This window comes from Sorex araneus, chromosome 3 (assembly GCF_027595985.1).
Source record: "Sorex araneus isolate mSorAra2 chromosome 3, mSorAra2.pri, whole genome shotgun sequence".
In the NCBI taxonomy this organism is placed as follows: domain Eukaryota; kingdom Metazoa; phylum Chordata; class Mammalia; order Eulipotyphla; family Soricidae; genus Sorex; species Sorex araneus.
The window spans coordinates 236,261,097-236,273,850 of record NC_073304.1 but is presented as its reverse complement, the minus strand read 5'-3'; the positions used below and the strand labels follow the sequence as shown (position 1 = coordinate 236,273,850).

At 64.3% G+C, this 12,754-nt stretch overlaps 1 protein-coding gene across 1 annotated transcript; it reads right to left on the bottom strand.

Moving 5' to 3' along the window:
- Nucleotides 1–4,512: 4,512 nt before the first annotated feature.
- LOC129403551 (tripartite motif-containing protein 65-like) lies at nucleotides 4,513–12,105 on the bottom strand. The gene is made up of 8 exons (XM_055132290.1): nucleotides 12,069–12,105; nucleotides 11,842–11,858; nucleotides 11,251–11,760; nucleotides 9,549–9,644; nucleotides 8,666–8,899; nucleotides 7,025–7,187; nucleotides 6,811–6,873; nucleotides 4,513–5,045 (listed from the first exon to the last, which is right to left on the bottom strand). Exons 1-8 carry the CDS (start codon nucleotides 12,103–12,105, stop codon nucleotides 4,513–4,515), a joined length of 1,653 nt encoding a protein of 550 aa, XP_054988265.1.
- Between the last annotated feature and the right edge of the window lie 649 nt (nucleotides 12,106–12,754).

Sequence of the window (12,754 nt, the reverse complement as noted above, 5' to 3'; positions counted from 1 at the left end):
CACCTCGGGTTCCCCCTACCCAGCCCCGCCAGGAATGATCTCTGGGGGCAGACCACCACTGGGTGTGTTCCCCTGCCTCCCCCCAGTTAAATGTTGGGGCTGAGCCGAAAAGGCACGTGTCAGGGGAGCCTTTTGGCCAGTCAGGGGAAAGGTGGACGTCATCCAAGAACTCGGGCTGGTTTTGCACCCACAAACCACAAACCTCCTTCTAATGCACTTTTTTGCCCGAGCTCACAACACTGACATTTGACTTGCTGGCCAGTACCCTTAGCACTTTTTTGAGGGGTGGGGTGGTTTGCACCACACCCCGCGGTGATCCTGGGGGCTGTGCTCAGAGTTCACTTGTCACTTGGGGGGTCGCATGTGGGGCTGGGGATTAACCTGGGGCAGCCTAACCCTCTGCACCCACCACCTTTGGCATTTGGGAAACTCCTATTTCAGGGCTGTGGAAACAGCTCACGGGGCCGGAGCACGTGCCCTGCAAGCAGGGAGCTGCTGGGTCCAGCTGCAGAGCCAGTTCCAGCCGCAGTGAGAGTGGGACCGGCGACACTGAAGGTTACTTGGAAGGTGGGGAAGTCCCTGACTCTGACTCAGGAGTTACACGTGGAGATGCTCAGGGTCCTACGGGACGTCAGGGATCGAACCCAGCTCAGCGGCGTGCAAGGCAGACGCCCTCCCTGCTGGACTCTCTCTCCATTCCCTCAAGCAGCGCTTTGGAGGGAAGAACCTGGAGGATGACATTGCTTTGTCCTTCCTCCCTTCCCACAAGGAGCTTAGGTTTATCGGGTCACACCCATCACAGTGCTCCTGAGTCACTCCCATTCCTTTATCTGGAACCACTTCCCTATGCTCTCTTCCCCAACCAGTTAATCAGCTTTTCCCCCTAATCAGACTCTGTTCGTTTGTAAGGTCAGACCTTTCTAGGACACTGAACTTGCATTGCAAGTTAATATTGCCTTTCTCCTCTCCTTGTGTCTTTTGAATAGTTTAAAGCAATGTCCTTTTTGTATGGACAAAGGAAGACAGTTGTTAATATGCTTTTGTAACATGGGATTTAATTGGCTTCGAATATCATTCACTCCTGGGCATCTGCTTTCTTGACTTAAGTCTCAGCTGCCCTTACTTCCTAGCACCCCAAAAGCAGGGTCCCAACGAGGAACTGAAAGGACCCAGGGCAAGCTGTGAGCTACCCTGGCATCGATATGGGCCAGGCCAAAGCACCACGATTCTTAACTATAAGTTAAGAGCTTGGGGGCTGGAGCGATAGCACAGCGGGTAGGGCGTTTGCCTTGCACGCGGCCGACCCGGGTTCTAATCCCAGCATCCCATATGGTCCCCTGAGCACCGCCAGGGGTAATTCCTGAGTGAAGAGCCAGGAGTAACCCCTGTGCGTCGCCGGGTGTGACCCAAAAACCAAAAAAAATAAAAAAAAAATAAGAGCTTGGTCATGGACAAATGCTGTCATGATCCAAAAGTAAGGATGAGATAAGGACCCTGCTAGGGATAGGAAAGACTAAACTGGCCTGAGCACTGAGATCGAGATGACCCCAGGAAGCAATGCAATAAGCTTAATGTATCTCTTACTGTGTCCACACAAAATGACTAATATTAAGAATGTATGCTTTTGTGGCTGGAGCGATAGCACAGCGGGTAGGGTGTTTGCCTTGCACGCGGCCGACCCGGGTTCGATTCCCAGCATCCCATAGGGTTCCCTGAACACCGCCAGGAGTAATTCCTGAGTGCAGAGCCAGGAGTAACCCCTGTGCATAGCCGGGAGTGACCCAAAAAGAAAAAAAAAATGTATGCTTGTTGGACTAAGGAGAAACGCTCCCCTAGATGGTATTTCTCCCTCAGGCGGGTCGGGTCGTCTGTCCGAGAAGCAGCATCCCCTGAGGGAAGGAACTTTACCCCTGTTGATTGTGACCACACCTGTGTGTAAGCCCCAACCCTCACGCTGGGGGATTTAGCGAGGCTGTAAGAGTGGGCTGGGGGGTTTCCAGACCCGGAGAAGCCGGATCCAGATCCAGAGGAGGAGAATGAAGTAGCATGGGGGAGGGAGGAGCAGGAGGAGAGTCAGAGAACGGAGATGGGAATGGAATAACCTGCAACTGAGACCAACCAGCCTGGCCCTCGGTCCTTCCTTCGCTGCCCATCATCATGGACCTCCCGGGGCGGGGGAAGTGGCGGGGGAGAGAGCGCCGCTGCCCTTTTTTGTGTGATTACACAAGAACCCTCTTGTGTTTGAAGGCAACAGAACAAAGCAGCTTGTCTTGGGTGCGGAGGACCTGGATTTGATCCCCGGCACCACACAGGGTCCCCTGAGCACCACCAGGGGTGACTCCTGAGCACCGAGTCAGGAGCAAGCCTGAGCATACTCGGGTGTGGCCTCAGAAACACAACTCAGAAAGTTGGCATGTTTATCTGTGAGGGTAAATGAGATTTGCCTGTGCCTGAGGTCCCCGATGGTGGAACCCAGCGCCCTTCAAAGAGGCTGCTGGGTGGCTGCTCAGTCTCCTCCTGGGCTTTCTCGGACCCCCTTTCAGCGCCCCGCCCCCACCCGCCCCGCGGAATCTCTCAGCCCTGGATGAAAGTAGTGAGTGAAAGTGTCAGAGCAGCCCGAGTCTCCCGGGGAAGGACGGGGAGAATTTCCGTCTCACCCCGCCGCCTGCCGACCGTGGGCGGCCCAGGCCCAGAGAGGAGACACTGGCGCCTGCACAAGCCAGCCCGGGGTCCAATCTCCAACCCCACTGGGGAACCCACCACCCGGCTGACCTTGGTGCCCGCCAAGCCGCCCGCCCAGGCCTCCTTCCCCAGGAAGCCGCAAGCCCCAGACTCCCCCACCCCCGTCAGCCTCTCCAGGGGCTGGTAGGGCCGCCCGGGAGCTCTGTCCAATAACCCCATTTCAGCCCGATTCTCCTCCTGGACTCTTCCTTCCAGTGCCCGGTCAGACCTTCCACCAACCAGGCAGGAAGCCAGTGGGGAGAGATTCGAGTCGGGACTCCCTGGAGGAGGCCAAGTTAGTAAGTGGAGGCAAAAAGTGCTGAGCTCTGTATTATTTTTGTTGTTGTTAATTTTTGGGGGGCCACACCTGGCGATGCTCAGGGCTTACTCCTGGCAGTGCTCAAGGGACCACACGGGATGCCGGAGATCGAGCCTGTATCGACCCCATGCCAGGCACATGCCCGATCCACTGTACTATCACTCGTCCCTGGAGCACAAGGCTTTGGAGTAAGTCAGTGCTGGGGTTCGAGGCCCGGTACCACACTGGCCTCCTGAGCATGGAGGAGCCCCCAAACACCATCAGGCGTAGCCCCACAACCAGGCAGGAACCTACAAGCTGCCAGATAAGGCCCGGAGACGGCGCTGTGTGGGCCAGAGCAGACCCCGGAGTGGACGGCCCGGGCTCGCTCCGTGTCCCCCAGACCAGGCCACGAGAGAGGCTGAGGCCGGTGTCTGGAGAAGGCGGGGCCGTCTGGCTGGTGGGGACAGAGAAGGAATTTCGGGGGCTGCCCTCTCCTCCTAGTTCTGCAGCCCGGCCGCCCTTGGGCTCCTCCACCCCCCATCCCCCCCCACCCGCCGCTGCTATTTCCTCCTCAGAGACAATGATTAACCTGCCCGAGACACCCTCAAACAAGGCCCGGGAGCTGGCTGTGGCCGGAATGGGGGGGAGGGGGCTGCGACCAGCTGTCTGAAGTCACGTGCATGCAGGTGACAGGCCCGTGGTCTGATGGGTACCTGTTTAGCACCCTGGCACACACCTGCCTGGGCCGGCCGGGGGCGGAGCTGCGGGCTGAGGGCTCGGGTGGGTGCAGGGGGGTGATGATATTATTACTATTATTATTATTATTATTATTACCTGCGCAGGGCCTACTCCTGGCTCTGCACCCGGGGTCACTCCTGGTGGGACTCAGGACTCCATGGGATGCTGGGACTCAAACCTGGTCAGCAAGACACGCGCCCTCCCGCTGCGCTGTTGCTCCTGCCTCGCAGCTTCACTGCCCAGGTGCTTAAGGCTCCCCCCCCCCCCACCTGCACCCACACCAGGCCTCGGGGCTACAGCGTCAGTGGGTGGCTGAGACAGCAGCGCTAGTCCCTGCCGGGACCGGCTCTTCCACTTTCATTATGGGGGTACGCACCTTAACCCCCAGTGCAGCCCTGGACCCTCCGGCCTAGCCATGCTCATCCTCCTGGGCTCCCTGCTTCTGTGGCCCTGCAGTCGGGCGGGTTCAACCTCCCTTCTTCAGCTCCGTAGACCTTTGGTGATCTGATCCTGGGTAACCCCCCTGTGGCTCGGAGTGGCCAGGGCCGGTCTGGAGCACCAGCCAAGGTCACCAGTGGGATCTGGGGGATGGGAGGGCACAGATGCCCCTCCCCCCCATCCGGAGCCCTCCCAGCCCCGGCGCCGTGGGAACTCCAAGTGACACTCCATCGCCCTTCCACTGCGGTCGGACTGCAAGGCCACTCGTTTCTTTGTTTCTCTTTTGCTTTCTGGCAGCGTGGGGACTCCCGGGCCTACGGGACCTGCCGGAGCGTGACGGAGGCGCCGCCGCTGACCATCACGGCGGGGTAGAGCGGCCGCGGGAAGGCGGCCAGGAAGCGGTAGAGCAGGTCCACGCCGCCGGCCACGCCGTAGAAGGACAGGCAGCCGGCCGCGCAGTCCAGCGCCACGCCCAGCGTGCGGTAGTAGCGGCCGCGCAGCGCCGTGCGCGTGTTGTCCGTCCACGCCGCGAACTCGAGCGAGTCCCACTCGAGGCACCACGAGTCGGGGTTGCGGCCCAGCAGCCCCGCCACGGGCCGGCGCGGGGGCGCGGGGGGCGCGCGGCGCGCCGTCACGCCCACGCATACCCACGCGTCGGGCACGTCGGCCTCCCAGTAGTGGCGGCCCTCCGCCAGGCCGGGCGCGCACAGCGCCTGCGGCCACTGCGCGAAGCCCCCCGCGGCGCCCCCCGCCAGCGCCACGCCCACGTTCAGCACCGCGTGCGCCTCGGGGACCAGCAGCAGCTCCGCGCCCGCCGCGCTGGGGTCGAAGCTCAGGTTGCGGTACCCTGCGGGGAGAGGGGCCGTGGGAGCCCGGGCCGGCACCCCCCCACCCTGTCCCTCCCGCCCTGGGACTCCGCCCCCGGCCCCCCTCCCGCCAAGACCCCCCGCAGGCCAGGTGGACGCTCTCCTGGGGGCCGAGCGCGCAGCCCACCCAGCCTCGGTCCCTGACTTCCCTTCTGGTGATTTCTGAGCACAGAGCCGGGAGTTAACCCTGAGCATCGTCGGGGGGTGCGGGGGCGGGGTGGTGGGGTAGCCCAGAAACAAAAAGAAAAAGAACCATAAAAATTAATTATGGGGGGGGCTGGAGCGATAGCACAGCGGGGAGGGCGTTTGTCTTGCACATGGCTGACCCGGGTTCGATTCCCAGCATCCGGTAGGGTCCCCTGAGCACCGCCAGGGGTCATTCCTGAGTGTAGAACCAGGAGTTAACCCCTGTGCATCGCCGGGTGTGACCCAAAAAGCAAAATAAATAAATAAATTACTGGGCTGGAGGGATAGTACAGCAAGTAGGGCGTTTTGCCTTGCACACGGCCGGCCCGGGTTCAATCCTGGGCACCTCATATCCCCCTCCCCTCCCCCCAGCACTAGCACTGCCAGGAGTAACCCCTGAGTGCAGAGCCAGGAGTAGCCCCTGCCCACTGTACTATCCTCTGCCCCCCCCCAATTTATTTGTTTATCCTGTTTTGGGCCACACCCGGCTGTGCCCTGGGCTCACCCTGGCGGGCTCGGGGGGCGTGTGGTGCTGAGGAAGGAGCCCAGGTGGCTGCGCGCAGGGCAAGGGCCCGACCTGCCGTGCTGCGCTCCAGCCCCAGGCTGCCACTTCCAGTGGAAAACCAGCAGCCCCCAGCCGGCCCACCCACCGGGCGCGAGGAGCCCCCCTCTCCAGGGGAACAAAGCGATGGGAAGGTGGGGGGCGTTGGCCTTGCACGCAGCTGGCTGGGTTTGACCCCTGGCACCCCGTAGGGTCCCCCTGAGCACCGCCAAGAGTGAAACCTGAGTGCGGAGCCGGGGCTGAGCCCTGAGCACCACCAGGTGTGGCCGAAAAATAAACAAATACTTAGGGGGCCACGATGTGGGAACCTGGGATGGGCCCGGAGCCCCTCAGACCGAGCGAGCACTGAGCCCCGCAGACAGCGAGCACTGAGCCCCGCAGAGTGAGCGAGCACTGAGGCGTTTCAGCTCCTCTCCCAGACCCCACAGCTCCACCTTGAGCTGTGCAGGACCCCAGGACGGGGACGGGGGGCCTGCATGGGCCCTCCGACTTAGTGATCACAGTGACTCCCCAGCCGTGGGCGGCCCAGGTCCAGCCGCCAGGGGAAAGGAGTTCCCGGGGGGTCACTGGGTCATCCACTTCCCGAAGCTGAAGGGGGCGGGGCGGGGGCAGCCAGCTGAGGGCAGAGGAGGCCACCTGGGGCCAGGGCTGGGGGCTGAGCGGGACCCGTGGCTGGAGTGGCTGGACTCTGGGCCTCCCAAAGCAGGGACCTGAGGTGCGTCCCTACCAGGCCAGGTCGTGCGACTTCCAGGCGCAGGTGAGGACCGGGAGAGGACCCCACTTTTTAAAAATACAGGGGGTACCCGGCGATGCTCAAGGGCTACGCCTGGCGGTGCTCTGGGAACCCTGTGGGATGTCAGGGACTGAGCCTGGCTGGCCGCGCGAAGCAAGCACCCTCCCAGCTGTGCTGTGGCTCCAGCCCCAGGACCTTGAGCCCTGACACAGGTCACATGGGGTGGCCCCGCTCCCTCCGTTCCCGAGCCTGGGGCTGGACTCACACTGCATCAGCGTCTTCCTGTCCACGGGGGCGGGCAGCACCTCGTAAGAGCTCATCTTGATGCCTGGGCCAGAGGTGGGCAGGAGGGGGCTGGGTCAGGACCCCCCCTCCGCCTCAGCCCCGCATCCTCTGCGGCCTTCCTGGAGGCGGTGTTCCCTGGGGAGGATGCACCCGGGCCCAGCTGCCCTTCCAGCCCCGGTGCCGCCCGGACTGACCCTTGAGCAGCAGCTGGTTGAGGAAACTGAGGCCCGTCTCCCGCAGCCCTCTCCGGAGCTCGGCCAGGGTGCCGCGCAGCCGCGGGAAGCTCGCCTCCTCCTCACACCGGACGCCCGTCAGCGGGGCCTGGGACTCGGGGCTCTGCTGGAGCCCGGGGAACGCCTGGAAGCAGGGAGGGGGGCAGCAGCCGTGAGTCCCCACTCCTGGGGCTGGCGTGTCCCCGGGGCAGGACGGGTGGGGGAGGGGCCGCTTCCAAGCCCGCCCCTCGGACCCCCTGCACCTCCTCTCCGGGACATCTGGAACCTGGCACAGTTCCGTGGCCTAGCGGTTGTGCAGGAAGGGTCTGTTTATTTTTTGGGGGGGCACACCCCCCTGGCAGGGCTCGAGGGACCTTACGGGGTGCCCTGCGGGGCAAGTGCCGTCCGCGCCGTACCATCACCCGGACCCCCCCAGATGGCCTTTTCTGTTGTTGTGTTTCGGTTGGGGGGGTCACACCCAGGGCGCTCAGGACTGCCTCCTGGCTCTGCACTCAGGGATCACCCCTGGCGGGGCCTGGGGGCCCCATGGGGTGCCCGGGGGGGAACGCAGGTCTGCCACGTGTGGGGCCTTCGCCTCTGCGCTGACCCCAGCCCAGGAGATGGCTTTAAAAATGACGGGGGGGGGGATGGTGGGGGGAGAGGGCTGAGCAGTCAAGGAGGCTTTTATTCTGGGGGGCTCATGCCCAGCACAGCTCAGGGGCTACTCCCAGCTGTTCTTGGGGGTCCATGCCCGTTGAACCCGGTGTCCGGCGGGGAGGCCGCACCAGCCCTCCGAACCCTCCTCAGCCCGGGTGCATGTTCGCCGTGCGGGGACCCGAGTTCAAATCCCAGTCCCACGTGGCCCTGAGGGTCCCAGCCACCTGGCAGGCTGCCCCTGGGGGTCCCTGCAGGGCTGGGTCTGAGCCATGCGTCGGTGGATGCACACTTGTCCTCCCAGTGACCCATCTGATTGGAGCACTGCAGAGCACTGCTTAGGAGTCTGCCCGTCCCGGGGAGATTGCGGGGGTGGGGACTGTTTCTCTGAACCTTTCATTGCTAGCAGCAGAATCCTGCCAAACGCTTCCTGTGCTGTGTGGGGGTCACAGGGAGCTGGGGACACCTGCATGGACGTGCCGTGGGCTCCTAGACCCGAGCCAGGAGCCGGCCATGGGAGGCCAGTGCCGGGAGCAGCAGAGCAGGCTGGGGGGCCACAGTTCAGGGCTCCCGGGGAGGCGGCTGGTGTGAGACCCCTAACTCCTAGGCGCCCCGCCCCCAGGAGTCCCAGGGAAATGAAGGGACCAGCCCGGCTCCCTCCCCGGTACCCCACAGGGTCCCCTGAGCCCCCCAGGAGTGACCCCTGAGCGCAGAGCCAGGTGTGGCCCCAAAACACACAACAGAGATAAGGCTGCGCGACCCCAGGACTGGACCCTTGGCTTCTGTCCCCAGGGCCGCACGGTCCCCTGAGCTTTAAGCCGGGGGCGGCCCTGAAGCAGAGCCCAGAAGGCCGAGGCCGGCTGGGCAGGCGCAGGACAGCGGCGCTGGGCAGGGCGGGGCGCGCGCGTGCGGGTAGGGCTGGGCGCGCGTGCGGGCAGGGGGCGCCGCGGGCCGGGAGGGGCGTCTGGCCTGCAGGAACTCGTGGTCGCTGGGGAGGCCGAGCAGCGCCCGGAGCCCGCGGCTGTCCTCCTCCAGCCGCAGCAGGCGGCCGCGGCTCTGCCGGACGGAGCTGTCCAGCTGCCCCAGGGCCTCCAGCTTCTCCTGCTCCAGGAAGCCCAGGACCCGCCGCTGCAGCTCCTTCACCTCCCGGATGACGTCCAGGAAGCAGCTGTTGACCTCCTCTCGGGCCGCGCCGACCAGCTTCTGCGTGGGGGGGGAAGCAGGCGGGGGGGGGTACAGCCGCGTCCCCCCCCAGTGCCCCGTGGGCGCGGCCCGGAGCTGCCTTGCATCTGCGTGACTCCGGGCTCTGCCCTCAGGGATCACTCCTGGGGGGGCTCCGGGGAGGGGGTGCTGGGGACCGAACCCGGGTCAGCTGCGACTCAGGGCCCTGCCCGCGGACTGTCGTGGCTCCAGCGCAGGGTCCCGAATTGCCTGTTGGGCCTCACTCTCTCCCCCTGGTCTCAAGAGTTCTGCACATCCCGGGACGGGGTGCTGGGGGGCCCTGGGGTGGGGGGCTGAGGGGTCTGGGGTGGGGGTCTGGGGGTGCCCGGGACGGGGTGTTGGGGGGTTTTGGGGGGCTGGGGTGGGGGACTGGGGGCGCCCGGGATGGGGTGCTGGGGGTTTGGGGGTGCTGGGGGCGCCCTGGGTGGGGGGCTGGGGGAGCTGGGGGGGCCGGGGTGGGGGGCTGGGGGCGCCCGGGGTGGAGGGCTGGGGGAGCTGGGGGCGCCCGGGGTGGGGGGCTGGGGGCGCCCGGGGTGGGGGGCTGGGGGGCCCAGGGTGGGGGGCTGGGGGAGCTGGGGGCGCCTGGGGTGGGGGGCTGGGGCCGCTCGGGGTCGGGTGGAGGGACCCTGACCGAGAGTGCGGCCACCCGCCCGCGGTGCTGCTGGCTGTCCCCGGAGATGATCAGCATCTTGTTGCCCAAGTTGGCCTGCTCCTTCCGCACCTCAGCCTGGGGGGGAGGGAGCCCCGGCTCAGGGCAGTGCCTGAGAGAGGCCCCCCCCGCCCCCTTGCACCTGCCCCGTCAGGGCATCGCGGAGACCTGCCTGGCCAGCAGGCCCCAGAGAGAGCGGCTCCGAGGAAGGGACCTTGGGGTGGGGGGGGTGCACACAGATGGGGTCCCCACAGCGGAGCACCAGGTGCGGCCAGAACTGTGAGTTCTTCATCCCCCCCAATTTTTTTTTTTTAGTTTTAGGGTCACACTAGTGATGGTCAGGGGTCACTCTGCTTCCACACTCAAGCCACACTACTGGTGGTGCTCAGGGACCATATGGGATGCCAGGGATTGAACCCGAGTTGGTCGCTTGCAAGCCAAATGCCCTCCCCTCCTCACATGGTTCGATCCCCGGCATCCTATATGGTCCCCCGAGAACCGTCAGGAGTAATTCATGAATGCATGAGCCAGGAGTAACCCCTGTGCATCGCCGGGTGTGACCCCAAAAAGCAAAAAAGTAAATAAATAAACAGAAATAAAAAGGAAACTCACCACACCATTTTTCTTTTTAACTTTTGGCTTTTGGGCCATACCTGGTGGTGCTCAGGGCTGACTCCTGGCTCTGTACTTAGGAACTACTCCTGGCAGTGCTCGGGGGATCATAGGGGATGCCAGAGATCGAACCCAGGTCGGCCGCGTGGAGGGGAAATGCCCTCCTCGCAGTGTCATCTCTCTGACTTCTACTTTTTTTTTTTTTTTTTGCTTTTGGGTCACACCCAGTGATGCACAGGCGTTATTCCTGGTTCTACACTCAGGAATTACTCCTGGCGGTGCTCAGGGGACCATATGGGATGCTGGGATTCGAATCTGGGTCGTCCATGTGCAAGGCAAACGCGCTACTCCCTGTGCTATCGCTCCAGCCCCCACTGACTTCTACTTTTTTTTTTTTTTTTTTGCTTTTTGGGTCACACCCAGCGATGCTCAGGGGTTACTCCTGGCTTTGCACTCAGGAACCACTCCTGGCGGTGCTTGGGGGACCATATGGGATGCCGGGGATCGAACCCGGGTCGGCCGCGTGCAAGGCAAACGCCCTACCCGCTGTGCTATCGCTCCGGCCCCCTGACTTCTACTTTTTTTTAAAAAATTTTATTTACTTCATTTTGCTTTTTTGGGCCTCGCCCAGCGACGCTCAGGGGTTACTCCTGGTTCTTCACTCAGGAATAACTCCTGGCGGTGCCTGGGGGAGCATATGTGATGCCGGGATCCAACCCTGGTGGGCAAGGCCTATCCTCTGTCCTGTCTCTCTGGCCCCTACTTTTTAATTTTTTTTTAATCCAGACTTTTAAAATCCAGACTCATGCCTCTGTCATCAGCCATGTCCTTTCAGCTTGGGAGCCGGCTCCAGGGAACTCAACGCCCCAGCCTGGCATGACTCCACTTATCTCCTAGGAAATAAGCCTCCTGAAGGCGGCTTTGGGGGGCTTTGGGGGGCGGGGGGGGCGGGGGGGGCGGGGGGGCACACCATAAGTGCTCAGGAGTGCCCCTGGCGGCGCGGGGAGGAACGACAGGCAGGGACCCTCCCTGGAGGGCGAGGGCCGCCCCCGCGCGCTCTGCGGCCTCGCACCTCCTTGCTGGCGCGCTCCTCCTCCATGGGGACGGTGTCGTGGTCCTCGTGGCCCTCTTGCAGACACGCGCGGCACACGCAGCAGCCGTCCGTGCGGCAGAAGAGCTGCAGCGGCTGGCGGTGCTGCAGGCACGTGGGCTCGGGCGGCGGGTGGTCCCGGAGCAGCTGGTCGTCGCCCCGGGAGGCCTCACCCTGCAGGCACGACTGGAGCTTCTGGGGGCCGCAGGAGCCACAGGGCACGAGGAGGTCCCGCGAGGCCCCCGCGGCCCCGCCCCCCGAGCCCACCAGCTCCTCCAGGAGGACGTTCTTGCTGAGGTGCGGCGGGGCCGGGAAGCTCTGCCAGCAGCGCGGGCAGGAGAGGGTCTCGCCCAGACTGGCCTGGTGGTCCCAGAAGCCGTGCAGGCACGTCATGCAGAAGCTGTGGCCGCAGGCCGTGGTGACCGGGTGACGGAAGGCGTCCAGGCAGATGGAGCAGACCACCGGGCCGAGGCTGCTGTCGTCGGCGGGGTCCTGGGGGCGGCCGGGCGGCCGGGTCGCCGGGGGCGGGGCGGGGGTGGGCTCCAGGCTGGGCCCTGGGGAGACGGAGCCAACCCAGGCTGAGGCCAGGGCTGGAATGGAGGGGCCCTCAGGGGTGCACCCGGCCCCTGGGGTGCAGGCAGGATGGGGGTGGGGGGTCTAAGTTTGAGATCTCTGGGAACAGTCCCTAGAGCAGAGAGTGGTGGGGGGGGGAAGGCTCCCCCGCCCTCTCCCCCCACCCCCACCCGTGACAAGAGGAAGGAGGTCCCGGGCTCTCGGGGTGCAGGGTGTCTGGTACTCACGTGAGCTCTTCTGCACGGCAGGGAGAGGCAGAGGCATGGCGGCCCTCGGGCGGGAGGGAGGGGAAGAACAGGGGGCTCAGGCGCCGGGCCCCACCCTGCGGCTGGGAGGGTCTTCAGAGTCTGCTCAGCCACTGCAACCCCCTGGGTGGCTGGGACCCCTCCCCTTTCCTGCTGTGCTGAGGGCCCCATGAGCGTGCCCCTGGTTTGCTCCCTGATGTCACTATTCCACTGTCACCTGTGCCTGCTTGTGACATCATCAGGGTCCAGGAGCTGGTGTGTGTGTGTAGGACTGAGTCCCAGCCCACCCCAGGCAGCGCTGACCTCCAGAGCCTTTGCCCTCGGGGACCCCAACCTGGGCGCTGCAGGGCAGCTGGGCAGCGGGCAGTAACTGCACCCTGCACCGCGGGTCACTGTCCTGTGATCGTCTGGCATCTCGGCACCTCCTGGGGCCAGTGCTGGACAAGCTGGACCGTGCGGTCAGAGCCCGGAGCTCGCTCTGCCTCCAGCCCGGCTGACTCTCAGGAGGGAAAGGCGGACGCAAGAGGCGGCGGGAGACGCCTGTCTCGGATCCTCACGTCCGTGTCTCCTCCAGATAACAGGACAAAACCCCGGCCCGTGGCCAGTAGAGTGACCAGTGTCCTCTGGGTCTCTTGGATGAGCTCGGAAGTAGCTCCTGGGAGCATCTC

Coding starts and splice junctions, on each gene's coding strand:
- LOC129403551 (XM_055132290.1), bottom strand. CDS start 12,105: ATGCCTCTGCCTCTCCCTGCCGTGCAGAAGAGCTCAC. Junction 9,645..11,250: donor AGGAGCGCGCCAGCAAGGAG/GTGCGAGGCCGC, acceptor CCTCCCCCCCAG/GCTGAGGTGCGGAAGGAGCA. Junction 6,874..7,024: donor CAACCAGCTGCTGCTCAAGG/GTCAGTCCGGGC, acceptor CCTCTGGCCCAG/GCATCAAGATGAGCTCTTAC.